General features: G+C 43.9%; 1 protein-coding gene across 1 annotated transcript in view; it reads left to right on the forward strand.

Moving 5' to 3' along the window:
- The first annotated feature begins 1,824 nt into the window (after positions 1–1,824).
- The window catches only part of DGKQ (diacylglycerol kinase theta), a 105,052-nt gene continuing 88,090 nt past the window's right edge, over positions 1,825–18,786 (forward strand). The window contains exons 1-2 of the mRNA XM_053290593.1: positions 1,825–2,623; positions 17,415–17,494. Of these exons, the coding sequence (XP_053146568.1) occupies positions 2,314–2,623; positions 17,415–17,494 (390 nt within the window). The 5' untranslated portion in view covers positions 1,825–2,313. The remainder of the gene's footprint in view (positions 2,624–17,414; positions 17,495–18,786) is intronic.

The following is an 18,786-nucleotide window of genomic DNA, read 5'->3' on the forward strand; positions in this document are numbered from 1 at the left end:
AGACAAAACTTTTATATTCATGCCATGTCACCTTAAATGCAATACTTTTCAATTGAATCAGTTTACATGTTTAGCTTCAAGTCACCAAAGTCTGAGTAATCAACTTATAAGAAAAATAAGTGACGTATGGGTATGTCTGAACTGGTCCAAACATGCCCATACCTCACTTATTTAAAGGTTCTCCTAAATGGAAGAAAGAAGAACTGGTTGCAACCTGGGGGCCTGTTGCATGCGCATACAGAGTCAGTATATGGCAGTTTCCTATGTTCCATAGCCCTGCTTATAGGTACAACTTTATCTATTTTTTTAATTAATGTAATGCATTTATTCTGTTCCAACTCATGAAATATGGTTTGATTTTTTTCACCCCACAACAGTGAGAGATGGGATAACAGTACAGATGACAGAATGTGGAAATGCAAGATTTTGAAGACTTGTTTTTAGGTCAGCTTTGGATTCGCTGCAGAGGCACTAGAGAGACTCTGATAATTTTATCAGGCCGAAAAGACATTCAAAAAAGTAATCTCTCCCCCAACCCTGTTTATCTAGTTTTAAATCATTTAAAAAGTGTTGAGAGAGAGAGAGAGGTGTGTGTGTGTAGTCAGTGATTGGCTACATTTTATTTGTTTAATTTTTATACCACCTTTTATAAGTGGTTTACCAAGGTGGTTTACAAAAGTTAAAATACCAAAAAAACTCCATAAAAACACATTTAAAACCTTAAAATCAGTTGAACAGTAAAAACCATAATATGATATGGTTAAACTAAATGATAGCTTAAAAAGGAATTGTGGTGGGTTTTTCCTCCCTCTTGGATATTTTATGCTACTCTAATATTCCCAAGCGTATCTTAAACTGTGAAAACTAGAACATTTGAAACTTTTGAATAGGAAAGGTTTTTCTTGTTTTACATTTGGAGAGATTAATAATGTTATTAAATGGCCCTGAGTTGCTTCAAAATTCCTGTGCCTTTTAATACTGCCATCTTAGCATGATTTATTGGGAGTAAATCTGTTTTTACAAGTATGATGTATTACAAAATTGTCAGCTTTGGTGTCCAAAAGTTCTGCCACCTCTGTAAAAATCCCTCAAATTTGTAACTCCAAATAACTCTTCTATGTTAAGAGTCTCTGATCATGTGAGGGCTGTCTTTTTTTTCCTTTTCCCTTTTCTAAGCGATTGTTTCTGTTTTTTAAGGGGTCCAGCTTGTTTTAAAAATTGAAAAGTGGTGGTGATGAATATTTTATATACTGCTTTTCAACAAAAGTTCCCAAGGCAGTTTACACAGATATAAAAAAATAAAGGGCTCCCTGTCTCCAGTGGGCTCGCAATCTAAAAAAGGAACATAAGACAGACACCAGCAACAGCCACTGGAGGGATGCTGTGCTAGGGATGGATAGGGCCAGTTGCTCTCCTCCTGCTAAATAAAGAGAATCACCACTTTGGTGATTGTGCTGTCCCGAGTACGGTGCTGTGCCTCTGAGTATGCGTAGAGTGTGTCCTCCAAGGATACCGTCGTTTCCTTTCCTTAAGGGGCATCCAACAGAAAGTAGGGCAGTGGACACTACTGTACGTCCTTTCATGCCAGTTGGGCAGAAGGTCCCCAAGTGTGCGCAAGGTCTGCAGCGGCCGTCTGACCTGCCCGCTTCCTTCAGGCGTGAGCGAGCCTCAAGAGGATCGGGGGCGGGGGGCGGCTTCCTCGTAGGCATGCCTGGGCTGAGGCTGCTCTTTGGCCTTCCTTCCGCCTTCTCTCTCCGGCCGGCCGTCTGGTCCATCCTTGGACGCCGCCTCCTCCTCCTCTCTCCTCCTGGGGATTCCTCGCCGCGCGCGCGCTTGCGCTTCCTTTTCAGCGCCTGCTCTGCCAGGAGGAAACTTTGCACTCCGCTCGCGGCGAGCCCGCAGGAGACGGCTTGGAGAAGGCAGAGGGCGGGCGAAGGAAGGAAGGAAGAAGGAGCAGGCGAGCAGCAGCGCCTGGGCTGGAGCAGGCTGCGGAGCCGTGCAGCCCCCGACTGCTAAGCGCCGCCCTCTGCGTCCCTCCCTTCCCTCCGTCTGGTTCCTCCGCCTCTCTCCTGCCTGCCCCCTTCCCCGCCGTCTGTGGCTGCCTGCTTCCCTGGCAGCGCGGCGGAAGTCTTGCAAGAGGAGCTGCTGTTGCTGCTGCCGCCGCCGTTGCTCGTCTCCTGACGACAAAGCCCTCAAGGCGGCCCAGAGGGAAGGCAGACACACGCCCGCCCGTCTCCCCGCGAGCAGAGCCGAGCCGGACCCGCCGAGGCGGAAAAGCGGCGCTTCTTGAGTCCGAGTGACGCCGGCAGCGGCATGGCAGACGGAGCCCGTTCCTTGCTTGTCGGCAGCCGCGGCTCCAGCCCGGCTTCCAGTCCCCTCTTGGGGAGAGGAGGCAAGAGCCGCTCGCTGCCCTCTCAGACGACGTCCTCCTCCTCCTCCTCCTCCTCGCAGCAGCGGCAACAACAAACGCCGCCCGCGTCGCCCAAACTGCAGCTGCCGCAGCTGCAGACCGCTCGTGGGAGCGCGCCCGGGCACGGCTTCAAGAGGGTGACCCTCACCAAGCCCACCTTCTGCCACTACTGCACCGACTTCATCTGGGGGCTAGCGGGATACCTGTGCGAAAGTAAGACCGAGGGGTGTGTGTGCTGGTGGTGGTGGTGGTGTGGGGCGGGCGGGCGACCCTGGGACTCATCACGACCCCTAGTGGGGGACTTATTGGGATGAGGAGCTGAAGGGGGCATTTCCTTCTTCCTTCGGTAGCTTTCGTGAGTGGTAGCCTGCCGGCATCATAGGGTTGCCAGTCTCCCCTACGCCACGCATTTTACCTTGCAATGCTCCCGTGCCTGTTTACTTACAGGCAGAAATGCAGCAAATGATGCTTTCTGCATCACTCCATCGCTCTATCAAGGAGGAAAAACTTCCCTAGTATATTATGCAAGCAAGAGATTCCCTTTTTGTAGGGCTACCAACTTCTTTTTCCTGAAGGGGCTCCTTTGCCTTCATGTCACGTAGTTCGTCAGGGGAAGCTTTTCCCATCATCTCATCCCTGAGATGAGAGAGGCTTTCCTGCTGCAGTAGCAGATGTAGATACAAGGGATTTACCCTTGTAGGGCTGCGGAGATTTCTTGTGGGATTTCCACGATGGGCCTCCTGTGTGGTTTCATGACAGATTGATGTTGGTCAGGGGAAGCTTTCTACACCACATCATTATGCTGTGTAAAGCTTCCCATGTTGTAAGTGGATGTGGATCCCGGGGACATCCCCTTCTTGGGTTGTTAATAGGTCCCCTGACTTGTGTCTTAACAGCAATCTGTCTGAAATGTTGCAATCTGTCTGCTTCCAGCCATTCTCATCTATGCTCATTTCTGTGTTAGGAAAAACGTCCCTCATTGCAGTAAAAGGTGTAAGGGATTTTCCCTTGTAGAATTGCCAGTACTATATATTGACTTATCCAATGAGCTACCTTTCGAGTAGAAACTTGAGGTGAAACTTTTCTCAGTGCTGCTTTCCCACTTGCCAGGGAAAACCTTCATCTGCTGATTCACCGCTCCCCCCAAATTGGGTAGGGTATAGAAGCCCTGCCAGAAAAAAGTTGGCAACCATACGATACGATCAGCTGAATCTGTGTACAAACCAGCCCATGGAAATGAGTGGGCTATTAGGATCCAAGGGTTGACTCTGTGACCAATGTTCTTAATGCTTTTCATGGGCTGCCAGGCTGGAAAAGTATTTATCTCTCTTCTTTTCCATTTATTTGAGGCTGAATAGCAGAAGGAGGGCATCTTTTGAAACTAGTCTTTCGTTTAGCCCTTTCACCTCAGAGTAAGTCACAGCTCTTTCCAGGAAAGCAGGTTCTTGAGTCAAGACACTATACCACTCTTGTGGATGGGCAGGCTGGTAAGGTAGTCAGCTGTTGATAGTTGTCTGTGATTGACTCTGTCCCTTCCCAGCTGCCTTTGGGATTCTACCAGCAGAAGGAAGGGGTGTGGGCTTATGGGTTCTTTTGTTTGTTTGGTTTATTTGGTAACCTTGGTTGGTTGGTTGGGAACAAGGTGTGTGCATGTCTTTACAGCAGGGCTTGACAAATCCCAGGTGTCAGGGAGCCATGGCACCTAGAAATTTAACTGTGGTGCCTAGATATCCAGAGATGTAATTAATTAATAAAATGGTTATTTGTCCCAAGCAGTCTTGATTCTGTTTTAAATACATCGCTTGTAAAGGGGATAAAGAGAAGCCATTTGCCTCACCCACCCCACTGCCCACACCCACAAAGTCCATCACTAAATTTAGGAATTCTGTCACATGTCCCTTTTCTGGCTCCTAGAGCCAAAGAAGATTTGTCAATTTATTTATCAAATTTATTTGATAAATGCCTGCTTTACAGTGTGTTTACAATGCCTGCTTTACAGTGTGTGTGTGGGGTGGGGTGGGTGGGTGGGTATGTGCATGCGTGCCAAAGCCCTTGTGTGAATAGTTGGGTTCTTTCATGTCTTCTAGGACTGGCCGTGTTCCACTGCAAGGGGAAATAAAAAAACAGTTCAGTTCTCAGATGCCTGCACACTGATAGCCTAGTATGCACATTGCACACTGATAGGCTAGCAGGACTTGTTCTTTAATGCCTCTTATTCCTGTGATCTTCTAAAGGGAAGCTACCTCATATCCTCATGGACTTATCTTTCCCCTGCTTTTCTGCTTAGAAATAATTATGAGGCTGTTTCCTCCACTCTCAGACACTGGTAGTTCACTAATGCAAAGGGATCCGTATCCTCTATCCGTGAAGGAGGACGATTGTCAGTGCATGACTTGGCCTCCTTTTTGAGTCACTTCTGCATAGGCCCATTCCCACACACCCCACAAGCAGAAGGTATGCTCTTGGCCCTTCACAATTGGATTGGGGTGATTAACATGTATGAGAATCTAGAGCAATTTTTCTTTCCACACATCTCAAGTATCTCATTCCAAGTGCTGTTAAAGGAACTTGCACAGTGTTCCCTCTAACAGGGATTCCCAGATGTTGTTGACTACAGCTCCCAGAATCCCCAGGTGTAAATGCTTTTGCTTGGGGATTCTGGGAGTTGTAGTCAACAACATCTGGGAATCCCTGTTAGAGGGAACACTGGACTTGCATACCTTCTATTTCAGGTGGTGTGGGAGAGGCTAATAGACTGAGAGTAGCCCTGTTGTATCACCCACCAAGAGAACTTTGAAAAAGTGTAAGCAGTATTGCTAAAGGCTTAAACAACAGCTGGATTGGGAATGGCTCCCCTGGCCAAGCTGTGATGCTTCTGATGCTGGCCCTCATCTTCTTTGCCTTCCACCAGAAACCACATATTAGAGTTTAATTATTTTTCATCTTGGCATGTGTTCAGTCCTGCCTGAAACAGTTTTTCTTTTTGGAATATGATTTTGGCAGACTTATTCGTATAGTTGTCAGGTCAAGCTCTTTTTCTCCTACCCAGCTCCAATGTGCCCACATTGGATTTGTTCAGGTGACACTTTGCCACCAGGTATATGGTGAGGGGGCAGTATTGGGAGTGGGATCACCCCAGTTCATTTGATACCTTCCCCTTGCAGTGAGGGGAGCATGCTAGGACCAGGGGAGGTCCTCAAGATCTTCTTCTCTTGCTCTCCCCAGTGGAATCCTTGGGGGGAAAGTGTCATCTGAACAAGCCTGTTACAGGCGTATCGAGCTTATCTGAAGTTTGGTGCTCTGCATTATTTCTCCGTCTGCGGTGCTGCTTCCTTTCTTCCTTATCCGCGTTGCCTTTGGAGGAAGCAGCTATTTGTTCTTTGTACATACATAAAGAGGGTCTAAGCATCTTGGCACACCACACTGCTCTGTTGTAACTTGCTGTGGCACAGGCAGTTTAAGATGGCCTTGAACAGGAAGGTCACATACAAGAAGACGACATACAGTGTGTAAAGATGTAAAGAACTGGCACCATGAGTAAGCATTGCTCATATCCATATTACGTACAAACCCAAGAGGGTGTGAACCAGGTATGGACCCAGAGAATGTGAGTAATGTGCTTTAGTGGCGCAATAACATAATGTGTGTCCCTGTAGAGGAGCTCTTCTGTTCCTGCCACTTTTGAAGAAATTTAAACATACCAATGCCCGTCATTCTAGCTAAATTACTTTCAGATGTCTTATTGCTGTGGGTGTGATACAGTCTTGAGTGAATTCATTTAAACCTTAAAGAGAAGAAATTGCTCAGCTAAAAATGCTTCATAAATAATGGAGGGGTGCCTTATTGACAGAAAAAAGAGCTATTATTGCTTGCATTAATGCAAAATCAGACTATAATACGTGTATCATGAACATGTTCAGATAGCGTTTAATTGGCACTTTCCATTCTGTTCTTTAGTTGGTAGTTATCAAACTGTTGCCCCACAAATTAGCCAAGATATCCTGTTCGTATCCATCTGTTCCATAAAGTTCTTACTGAACTACTTAAAACTTTTAAAATAACTCTTCTCCCTTCACTTTTTTCATTTTAACCAATATCCCATCCCTCTCGCTTCACAACTTTGCTACCCTTTCCCTCCCCATACTCTTTGATATATCATATATTTGGCTTTATCTCAAGCCAAGGGTTTGTACGCCAGCTTTGAGTTTCATTTCTGTGTGGTTATGCTCTGTGTGTTTTTAACAATGGATATGGAATTCCTGAGGTGAATGTTTTGTAGTTCAGAAACACTGATTTAAGGGTTTTGACTCGGGGAACATTTAAAACATAAATCTGAGGCAAACTCTTCCTCTTAGAAAATATTCAGGATCCCCCCCCCCAATAACTTGGAATGTTGTATTTATGCTAGTGTAAGGATTTTACTATTAACTTAATTTTAGTCCTTTGAAAACTTTACCTGCGAGCCGAAAATTATCATCTGCTGCAGAAAATTCTTAAAACAAATAAGAATATGAGCAACTCAGCCACCTTTGTGAGACTCATTGTTCCACACATCCAACGCAGTGTTAGGCGGGTGATAGTGCTGTCGCCTGCCCTGTTGCATCGGTCAGAAACGACCTTGACACAGCTCCATAGGAATACTCCTGTGCAACTGCCAAAGATTGTGCAAATGTGTGATGGTACGGCCATTCTTCCCGGTGGGTGTACCATTGCACAACTGTATTTGTGCAGTTTTTGACAGTTGCACGAGAGCATTCTTGTGCAGCTGTGTAGGCATTTCTGACCCACACAGCAGTGCAGGCAGTAGTGCTACCACTCAGCTAATGCTGCCATTGTATGTGGGCCACTCCCATCATTGGGGGCTTTTCGAGACATGAGTTCATTGTGGGCTTTTTAAAGATTTTGCAGTAGTTACTTATGACCCCTCATGCACAGTCCAGACACTTGTGTAAAACTGTTTAGGTTCTCGTGCTCCCTGCTAGCGAGCTTTAGCACTCTGGCCCCACGCTGAACATACGTAACACTTGTGCTATTTTTACAGTGCCATCTGCTGGCCAGTGCTTGCAAATCCATGCCTTATCATTACTAAAAGGGAGGAAAGATTGTGCTGTTGAGTTGGTGTCGACTCCTGGAGACTACAGAGTCATGTGGTTTTCTTGGCAGAATACAGGAGGGGTTTACCATTGCCTCCTCCTGCGCAGTATGAGATGATGCCTTCCAGCATCTTCCTATATCACTGCTGCCCGATATAGGTGTTCCCCATAGTCTGGGAAACATACCAGTGGGGATTCCAACTGACAGCTTCTTCCTCCCTAGGCAAGTTGCTTCCCTGTTGCACCATTAGAAATTTGGCAAAACTCACTAGGCAGGAGCGTGAGAATCTATGAAATCTTACTCTAGTGTCTGGACTTGAACAAGGTTCATAAGGAACTACATTGGGAGGTTTTAAAAAGCCTGCTTTGTGTTAGATTTCACTGTGTCTCCTTATTATGTCAGGTCAGATGTTATGTTGCTAAACCATAGCTCAGAGTTTAGGAGCATGCTTTGGACCCATGTGCTCCAATTTCCTGCCCTCGCTCTGTGTAAATGCTTCTCTGCCCATGTTTGCTTGCTTTAACTATGGAGTAGTAGTGTTAAGGTCTGCATCAGAGCTAACTTGACTGCAGACCCTGATTCCTGGGTAAACTCATTCCAGATGTATTTTCAAACTCTGGTTGAAGCCGATGCAGGCATAATTAATGCTGCATCATCATTAAAGCAAATCATGAAGGGGAGAGGAGAATTTGAGAAGGGAACATGCAAGCCTGCAGCATGGTCCCAAACCCCTAAGCAGATCTCCAGGCCTCACAGTGTGACCTTGTCAAATCCAGCTCCTGCTCTTTACCTCTAAAGCCCTCTACCTCTGTGTCTTGTCTGCTCCTTTCTCTTTGCATCCTTGCTTGTTCTCTCTGTTCAGCACAGGCACACCTATAGCCTGTTCTTTTAGTATCCCTTTCCCATTTCATGTGCATGCCTTCTGCCCTGCTCTTGGGCCTAGATTAGCCTCGGCATTGACTCAGTCTCTGTTGCCTTTGAAATTGCTCTGTGAGACTAACTTCTTTGACAGGATTTTTTTAGTCCTCTCTGCCTCACTTAGGTTACCCGCGCTTCCACTGTCTCCTGACTCTGCCCTATTCTTTCCCTGATCTTCATTTATTAGTGACTTCACTCCCTTATCCATCTAAGCCCTCTGAAGAGAGAGACTGTGTCATATCTGTGTTCTGTATAATGTCAAGCGCACTTGTGGCATGGAAAGTGATGGTTTAAATTGCTTGTGATTTCACAATCAGTGTGACATTTATGTTTTCAGTTTCTGTGTTTGTAAACATACTGTGGAATTCGTATTTTGTTGGATATGTAAGTATCACTTTGTTGTTTGAGATGCATATAATCTTTGTGAAGAAGAGGAAGAGGGTGTTTTTCTTCTGGAATGTCTGACTACAGACATTCCCTCTTGCTCTGGTCCCCCAGCCCCAAGATGACTTTTGAGGAGTTCAAAGGTTTCTTGTTAACATGAGGTCAGCCAGTTTCAGGAAGAAGACCTGATGAAGAAGAATAAGAATATTTATATACTGCTTTTCAACAACAACAAAAAATCCACAAAGAATTTACATAGCAGAAAGATTGAGAAAATGAGAAAAATAATGAGAAAACGTTTCCCTAGCCCAACGCAGCTGGCAATCTAAAGAGAGACACATGCGAGACACTAGCGGCAGCCACTGGAGAAATGCTACACTGGGATGAATCTTACTTCCTCTGGATTAACAAAATTGATTTTCTGTGTATGCTTTTGGAAGCTGCATGTCAAAAGGATTCCTTAGGTGAGCTGACAGCTTCGGTAGAAACTAGAGATCTTAATTTGAGAGAAGCTTAGGTCTATTAACATGCAAACAGTTCATCCTCCAGTACTGTTCCCTAGATCACGTGTACTGTTTATGCAGTGCTTGGACAGCTTAGTATGCTTTCTGTGGTGCTTCAGTTTAGGTACCATCTCGCTTGCTGTTGGAGGCAAACATGGCTACAAGGGCCCTGGTGGTTGCTCTCCTCCCTCAGTATCTTCCTGGAGATGCAGAACTGAATGTTGGTTTGAACAAATTCACCTGGTCCTCTTTTTCCAGGGAGATCTTATCCTCCACCTACTCAAATTGTTGACTGTTTGGAAGAAAAGGGAACATTGGTGGACTTCATAAAAAGCTCGTGGTTTCCTGAGTAGTCCTGGGTTAGCAGAGAAGCGGTTAAAAAGTGTGCTTCTGGCTGTGGTAATACCAGTGCCAAATAATACACCGGTCAGAAGTCCAAGGGGAAATTGTACCACTAAAACATCTTTGTCAATAACTTTTTAATATTTGAAATACAGCACCATCACAATAACTATAACCTCAACAGTAATGTTTTCCCCCCTTAATCTTTTGTTTCAAGGCCTTCGATATAGTGGTCTGATTAAACCTTCTCTCGGGTTTACGTAAGCTTGGTGCTAGCTTCCCAGAGGCAAAATCTTATCTACCATTTACTTCTAGGCCATTGTGGTTGCACTTCTGAACAGTGCCCACCCCCGGTTCTTTTGCAAGACACGATTGCATTTCTAACTGGGGTTTCCCTGACCAGAAGTAGGGTCTTCCTTGTGCATCTCAGAAGTTTGGTGGCAGATCTCTGTGATGTCATAACGCTGCTAGCTGGCAACATGTCAGGGCACAGCTGTCTAACACTGAGCTGACAGAAGCAATTCATTCCCTGCCCAAGAGCCAAATGTCCCACCATCATGGAAGGATGAAGCCTGGAAACATACACATGCCACCACTGCCACTAAATCCTGCATCAAACCTGACTTTTCAGGCTACATAACTCATTTTCCTGAAACATTCCCACAGTGTCAATTGTATGACTTAGACTATTAGGCTGAATATTAGTATGTTCACTTTCTGTTTTCTAAGAAATTAAAGTAATTAAAGGGGTTTGTCGCATAGACATGTCACAATTTAGAAGTCGGCATGAGAGAGTGTTTTATTTCTGCATCCCTGTGGTAAATTAGAGATGTATATTTTTGGCTGAATGTTAGCGGCTTCTGAGGTTTTCATATGAACTAGAATCTAAGTGGATTTGATTATTTGATTTAGTCTCCTTGATGGTTACAGAATGCTCTCAGCTACTTACAGTGAAAAGAAAAAGCAGATCTTTGACTTAATCGTTGGTTGCCCACCACCTGCTGTGTTTGTCACACTCCTCCCCCTCCTTATATTGTTGTCATGATGTTGAGCACAGCTCTTCAGCTCCCTCTTCTAGCCACTGACAGCTACCCACCCTTTGGAGCCAGGAGAGTGCTCAGGTGGTTGAAGTGTTGGGCTCGGAGTGGAGAGATCTGGGTTCAGATCCTCACTAAGCCATGCACTGCACGGGTTGATGTTGGACCAGTCACTCTCTTTCAGCCTAGTTCACCACACAGGGTTTTTGTGAGGATGAGAAGGGGATGCCCCATGTACACTTCCTTGAGCTCCTTGGGAGAAGGGTGGCATAGAAATGCAATTAATAAAATAAAGAAGGAAGAAACTGAGAGTGCCCTTCATGGCGACACACGGATGCTTGCCTGGAGGCTGTTACTCCTTCTACTAGGAGAGTAGGTGGATGGCAAATCACAAGGTTACATTTTCTCAGCTCCTTTACTCTCTCTGTGTGTGTGTGTGTGTGTGTGTGTGTGTGTGGTTTTTTAAAATGGGGAAACTACTTAACATTTCCCTCTCCACAGGACACAGATCTGACCTGGGAGGGAGGTGCAAACACAAACAGAGACACAAACCTAAGCTACGTTCGGTGTTGTTAAAAAGGATGTAGCTTTACGGTACTTTGCTTGTCATACTTTTACATGCTGTTTAATTAAAGACTATTAGTGAGTGAAAAGCAAAGAAAATTTGATTGTTGTTTGAAGCTGCTTGTTCCTATCAAAGAAACAGCTTTAAGTATAGTTGACACTTTTCTGACACCCACTGAATCTCAAAAACTAGAACAACTTACTCAGTTCTGGAAACTTTGCTGCTTAGAAGCAATTACAGCCTATATTCAAAAGAGAGAAGAGCTTGCTATAAAAAGGGGAGAAGAATGCAGCAACTACTTATAACCAGATGAAGAGAATGGGCTTTTATGATGTCTAAACTGGAAGTCCCGAGGTGGAAAAAATACTTCGTGTTAACTCGGGCTATCTGTCTGGAAGCTGCATGTTTATTTCCTGGATTTCTTAAGTTGTTTCAGAAGCTTCTATAAAATCGAAACTCCAGACCAGGCCTGTACGATATGTATGGCTCACCAAGCCTGATACAGCCCACCAGACGTATGGTGGCCCATCTTTCAGGATGGGGTTCAAAGTGGGCCCCATCTCTTGACAAGCTGAAATATATATTGCCTTTAAATATCTGGAAACCCATCATAAAGCTTATTAAGCCATAATTTAAAATTGGTTACAGTTGATCCTAAGCATTACGCTGTCCCATTGTATTAGGAGTGAAGCTTCCTCGTCAGTAATTTTGCATAGGATTTGTAGCTTCTGTGTTATTGGCTTGAAGTAGTATTCTGGCTTACAGTTAAGTGAGACTAGCGCATGGCACCTTTATCTTCATCCTCCCTCCCTCCCTCCCTCCCTCCCTCCCTCTCTCTCTCTCTCTCATAGCAATACTCCATTTTAATTAGCTGTTCTTTCAAACCTTTTGCCTGCTCAGTAGGAGGGCTTAAAGCACTGATCTAGATACCTGAGACATTGTCAGTGACTTTGTGGAACAGGTGAGTTTTGAAGAGGAATTTGAAATAAGCAAGAGAGGGGACATTATGCAGGTGTTCTGGGAGGTGGTTGCAAGCATATGGGCCAGCAAGAGGAAAGGATGGAGACATCTGAAGCCCTGAGAACCTTTTCCTGCCTCTGGCGATGGACCGTGGCTACTTCACTCCCCAACAGGAGGGAAGAGGTGGCTGCTGCAAGGGATTTCTTTTTCTATGTAAACTGCTTTAAACACTCTTGTTGAAAAGCACTATATAAATATTAATAGTAGTAGTATTTGACTCGCAAATATGCTAAGAGCGTATCATACAATGCTATGAACCTCATTTTGATGTCCATCAGTCCTGGCCTCAGGACTATTAGTTGCCCTTTCATCGTTGGCTGGATACCTTCTTTCTAGTGTCCTGTGCTGCATTGTCTCCCTTCAGCATGCTTCAGCTCTGCACATTGTATCCTATATGGGCTTGTTCTTTGCATTTCATGCAAAGGCTGTTGTGTTAATTTTACACCCCTTCTATCCTGCCTTTTTGCTGAATTGATCCATGGAAGCTTGCAATAAAACATAATAAAATAAACACAATCAATAAACATCAATTAAAATGCAAAATACAAAAAAAGCAACACAGTCACAAGAACAGCAACCCTGCACTAATAAATTCACACTTCTCACTCTGGCAACTTAAGCATCCTCATTATATTATCAGCCACTTCCAAAAGCCAGAGGGAAGTTAAAAGGCTGTATTTTAACCTGATGTCTGAAAGACCACAGTAAGGGGGCCCGATGGGCCTCTAAGAGGATAACAAGTCTTCTTAGAGGCACCATCACTGAAATGAGATGTCTCAAAGGATGGTCTCTCTTCTGTGGAGCTTGACTTGTGGCACTAATTCAGGGCAAGTGGCTTTGCGTGGAAAAAATTAAATAAACTATGCTGTGCATTCTACACTGAGAGAACCTACATCCTGAGCTATGCCAAAATAATGTTGAAATGGTTAGTAGTTGTCATGGACTGATGCAAGCTTCTTAATTGTATAAATTTTCAACATCATTTAACTCTTTTAAAGCACATGTTTATAAGGATAGGGGGCAGGTGTTCAAGCTCTACCCAAATGATTCATTTCTTTTGTTCCTCCCCCTCTTGTTTAACAGTCCCACAAGTCTAAGGTTCCACAGAGAAAGACAAAGGGAGTGGAAGATGGCATGAGGAGGAGAGACCCATTACTATTTTTTCCTCTCTTCCCACTTTCTTGTACTTGGCACATGCAACACTCTTGTTATAATAATGGTGATAAAGTAAATGTTGCTATTGGCAGTCCTTATGATTGTTTACAGTTGCCCTTATGGTGCCATGCTATTGGGTAGGGATTCTGGGTGAGTATAGAAACAGCATGACAAATGAGTAATTATATATTAAGTGCTGGTTTACTCATTATCAGAAATAGTTTGGTAGTCAGTTCTAAAGAATAAAATAGCTTCATTTTATAAACTCTTTAATATTAGGTTGTTTTTAGTGCTGTCCTGAACTTCTTTATGAACAAAAGTGCTGTCATGAGAGTCTTTATGAACAAAAGTCTGGAGGAACCCTCACAATATCAAAACGCTATTTTTGCTACTTTTCCGAGTTGGACAAGCTGAGCAAAATTAGGAGCAAAATTGGAGTGCTGCCTTGTCCATGAAACACATTAAATTTGAACAACTTAAGGCAGTGTACTCACCCATATGTACTTGTAAGTAGTGTCTATAGAAGTTTATAAAACTTCCAATGAAATTTATTTAAGGGTTAAATAATGTCACCATGGCACCTGAAATTTAACTATGGCACCTGAGCCAGGTGGCCAGGAGGAGAGAGCAAGCAAAGCAGGGACAGTTTGCTTCTTTTTCCTTCTGGTCTTGTCTTATAGGTGTTGCTGGGGGCGAGCAGAGAATCTGCCCCTCCATGGAGTGAAGAGCAGTCTGTCTGCTAGATTTTTGGGCTGGCTCCTAGAAATTGGTTGAAGCCTGTGCTAGGATCCACTCTTTGCATATTAATTTAACTGCTGTTAGATGTCTAATCGGGATCACTTAAAACGACTAGGAAAGATAAAGCAACTACTAAATTGCTTCAGCTTAAAAGCTATAAACAAAGGCTTGTGCTTCTGAATCTAAGAATTTCAAGGTCATCTGTTCAGCTGCGGGGTGCCAAGCAGGACATTGGAAAGAAATAGAAGCAATTACATTTTAAGCAAAATGAGTAGCATGCAATGAAAAGAGGGCAAGTCCCATAGAGCCCATTCACAATGGCCTCTGAATTAACATCAGCAAAACAATTTCCTTCTAAGAAAAATAGAGTATGATTACGGCTGAAATCCTAAGCATAGTTATAAAAGAAGTCAAGTCTTGCTGAGTTTGGTATGGAAAACATTCAACTTTACTAGTGTTGATACCATTTAGGAAAATATCAAAATAGATGAGAAATCGATCCAGGCTACTGAACGTAATATTAGGTTTTATATATGTAACTTTAGCAGTAATGCATTGATGTTGCACAATGAGAAAGTGTGAATAGGGAACTTTCTGGTTCAGATTTGGCCCCTGTCATGAATGTGATGGGTAGCCTCTGTCAAACCACCCCCCCCCCCCATTACCATATAGAGCTGTTGTAAGGTTGTTGAGATCATGCATGTGAAACAGTCTGAACTGCTGAATGGCACCAGACAAATGCAAAGTGCTGTTTAGTACTAGTACTAATGTTGGGAGTATGGCTTGTTGTTTACTGTATTTACCTGAATCCAAGACTAGGTTTTCCCCAACAGCTTTGATGTTAGAAATTGGGGGATCTAAATTCAGAGTCCTCTTCCTTTTGGGTAAATACAGGTATAACCTGTATTTAACCTGTAATTTTTAAGGGGGTCATCTTAAATTCAGAGGAGTTTTCTATTTGTGTAAATACGGTGTAGATGAGCATTTCAGTTTAGCTGAGGTTCCTGGATAGCGATTGGAGAAAGCAGCATTATCTATTGACTTCCATCCCCCTCACCCCCCAAAGTTGCAAAGACAGCAAATCCTGCTGTGCTGATGGAAGAAGACAAACTAATACAAGACTGGGCCCCTAGCATTTTCTAACAGCAGAACATTGACATGCAATCTTGTTTTTTAAAAAAAAAGGTGTGTGAGAAGTAGATTGAAATATCTGGTTATGATCATGTTATGGAATATTTGTTTATATAGAGATGCCTACTGCTTTCATGTTGTAAAGTTTATGTCCCTGTCCACTAGGATTAGAAACCTGTTGTGATTCTTAGGAAATGGATACACTTGACATTGTGCTGGCAGTTAGATGCTACAGTTTGCGATGTGATATTGATATTCTAGAATACTCCTTTTCATAGCTGGAATGCTGAAACATCAGTAATAAGCCCATTTTCTTTCACTCCGTGCCATGTGTGGCATATACATTTGAGGAAACAGTTCTTTTTATATTGAAAAGGTCCCTGATCCCCAAGTGAATTGCCCATTCAGCTGCAGTAATTGGGAATTCTCCTGCTTAAAATTAGGAGCTAGCTGGCAATTCAAAATCACAAGGCTGGCAGAGAAATTATTATATTTGGGGATGGGGGCCAGAAATAAAATATAGCTATTTCTCTCTTGTTTCTAAATGTTGGGGTTCAGACTACCACTTGTATGCTCAACCCCTGCCTGTCTTGACTTATTGCATTTAACTAGATGTAGTGGTAGTAAAGATTTGACTGGGTCCAGGAGATTGTTGATGTTTTGAAATAGAAATGGATCCTAGCTCTTTTGATTGAAGTAGCTGGTTGTGAGCCTCCCCTCCCCTTTCTGGGCAAGGTGCTTGGGCGAATGGTCAATTCTAGAGGTAGATAGAACACATCTACTGTACATTCTTATCTGGGTTTGGAACAGAAAGTGCCTTGGTTGCTTTGGTGAATGATTTTCCCTGGGAGAGAGACAGGGAGGTGCTTCGCACAACACGTGTGAAACGCCTGACAGGGTTCTGCGGGGAGAGTGGGCTCAGCCCACTATCCCCACAGCCGAGCAGCCGCTCGTAGCTGGGCAGCCGGATTGGACGCCCACATGGCTGCTGGCTCCACCATGGAGCTGGTGGGGGCTGCGGGGATTGGGGGCTCCACGACCCCTGGGCTTGCTCCGTTAACCTCATTTAAGGGGAGGGTGCTTTAGGTGGGCTAGCCGCCTTGGGAGCACCGGGCTCACCTGCGAGCCTGGTGGTTCCCACGATCCATGGAAAGCGGGTGGGGGCTGTGGGGATTGGGGGGTTGTGTGGGGATTGGGGGGTTGTGTGGGGATTGGGAGCTGCATGCCCCCCGGGAGTCCCAGGATGCCCTGCGCAAGAGCACGGGGCATCCTGCAGAGACCCCTGAGCCCGGGAGGGTCGGGGTCTCCTCGTGTGTTCCCATGGCACAGAGTCATGTCGCGGCAGCACACAAGCAATCAAATGGGGTTAGCGGAGCGCTGGCTCCACTAACCTTGTTTAAGGGGAGGGGTACTTTAGGTGGTTTGCTGCGCAGCTCCCGTGGCAGCAGACGACCTAGGAGAAATCGGGCTAGGCTCCCTTAGCCCGATTTCTCCTGGTCGTCTGAATAGCTTCAGGGAGTCCCTGTCCTACTAGGGACAGGGTTTTCTTGGTGCTGGGACCTTGTCTGTGGAACTCCCTCTTCGTATCTATTTGACTGACACCTGTTTTAATGTTTTGTTTTGTTTTAATCTGATGCCTGAAAATCATTTTGTTTGCTTCGGCATTTAATGACTTTTGATATTTTATGACTGCTGCTGAAGTCTTGGTCTGTTCTAACAGGTTAGTATTTAGTGTGCTTTTAGTGCTTGATTATTTTATCTTGTTTTTAATCCACGTTGTAAGTTGCTTCAAGGACTGTGTTGAAAGACACAAGAGAAATACTTTAAATAAATATAACTGCCGATTAATTTTCTCATTTTTGTACAGTCATGAGTGATAGAAAATGAGTGCCTTCAGTGAAAACTGAGATGTTATAAATCCTGAGGAGAGTGTTCAGGGGCTACACATATATGCTGCATGTTGTCCCGCTTCAGCATTGAAGGCTGTACAGTTTATAGAATTCAGGTGAAAAATGGTTCAATGTTTTGTATCCACAGTCAGTCCAGGATGAACTGCGTGCTTGAGGTTTTTAATCTCTCTTTGCAAGGCCCACTAACGTGTACTTTATTTTCCACAGTTTGCAATTTTATGTCTCATGAGAAGTGCCTGAAACATGTGAAGATGCCATGCTCGTGTGTCGCTCCAAGTCTTGTAAGGGTAAGTCACAGATGGTTTGATTAGCTGACTTTCATGAAAGAAAGAAAAAAATCCTTAAATTTATACCTCATCATTAACCTTGAATTTCCTTCTTCCCGTTTTGGCTGTCTCATTACTGAAAACAGGATAGTATAAAATACTGCTCTACATGCCATAAATTATTAATCTAGGAGAAAGACTGAAATGTGCTTTGAGAGATTTGTCCCTACATTTCAGGGCTTAGTAGGTCTTATGCCGAAATGTTAAGTATGGAATGCCTAACAAAATGTATAATGCTCCTAAAATTTGGAATACTTGCATCATTAAAGTGACAGTTTACTGACCTGAAAAAGAGCACACAAATTTGGTAACATATGATCAATTTTATCATGGATGATAAATGGCAATAATAGAATGTTCATGTCCTACAAGTGTTTGGATGATTTAAAATCAAATATGAAAACTGTGTTCAGAATTTCAGTCTTGCCCAAGCAATTTACTCTTTTTAAAATACAGATTACTAGCTGATATAAGAAACTTTTAGTTCTGTACATATGGAGTTGATTAAAAAGAAAGTGGTTATGAAGGTTCGGCATGTAGGAGGCTGAATAGTGCAGAATCTGTTATGGATTGTGAAGCATAGTCCTTGGTAGATCTGGGCTGTACTTGCAGTTGCAAATCTTGGTGATCATGCAAAGTTTTTGGAGTTTAAAGCCAAAAGATGGGGGGGTTGCCATTAGTTGCACGTGGCCCAAGCTTCTAGCAGCCTTGAAGTAGTTGCAGCAATGGTGTGCTGATATACCTGTAGGGGTTCATCTATCCTTATCTGATGCATAAAACCGAACCCAATTTAAAAAATGAGTTAAGGACATTGCCAGATGTGTTACTGGTTAGGTGACAATATTATACTGCATGAGGCATAGTGAGTTCTTCAGTGAATTGCTCAGATAATGAGTCAGAGGGGAGAGTATTGGTGCATGACCGTGAAGTTCAAAGATTAGGAGCACACAAGTCGTCTGACACGTGCTACCTAGCAATTTCATACCCAATAATACTGATGGCAGACAATAGTTAGAGTGGAGTAGCTGCAGACGAGGTAAGAGAGGCAGAGCTTTTGCTGTCTGTCTCTAAATATCTGTTTTTGTGCAGATTGAAAGCTGACCTTTGGGCCAAGCTAGATGTAATATGATAGATCCATGAAAAGTGTCTCTTGTGCTATTTTGTTTTTTTTAAAGGTCAGAGCAGCCACTGGGGGCCTGAAGCAGGTTGGGGCCATTGGGTTGCTGGAGGAGAGTGTTTATCCCTTCTCACTC

Source organism: Hemicordylus capensis, chromosome 2 (assembly GCF_027244095.1).
Source record: "Hemicordylus capensis ecotype Gifberg chromosome 2, rHemCap1.1.pri, whole genome shotgun sequence".
NCBI classification, from domain to species: domain Eukaryota; kingdom Metazoa; phylum Chordata; class Lepidosauria; order Squamata; family Cordylidae; genus Hemicordylus; species Hemicordylus capensis.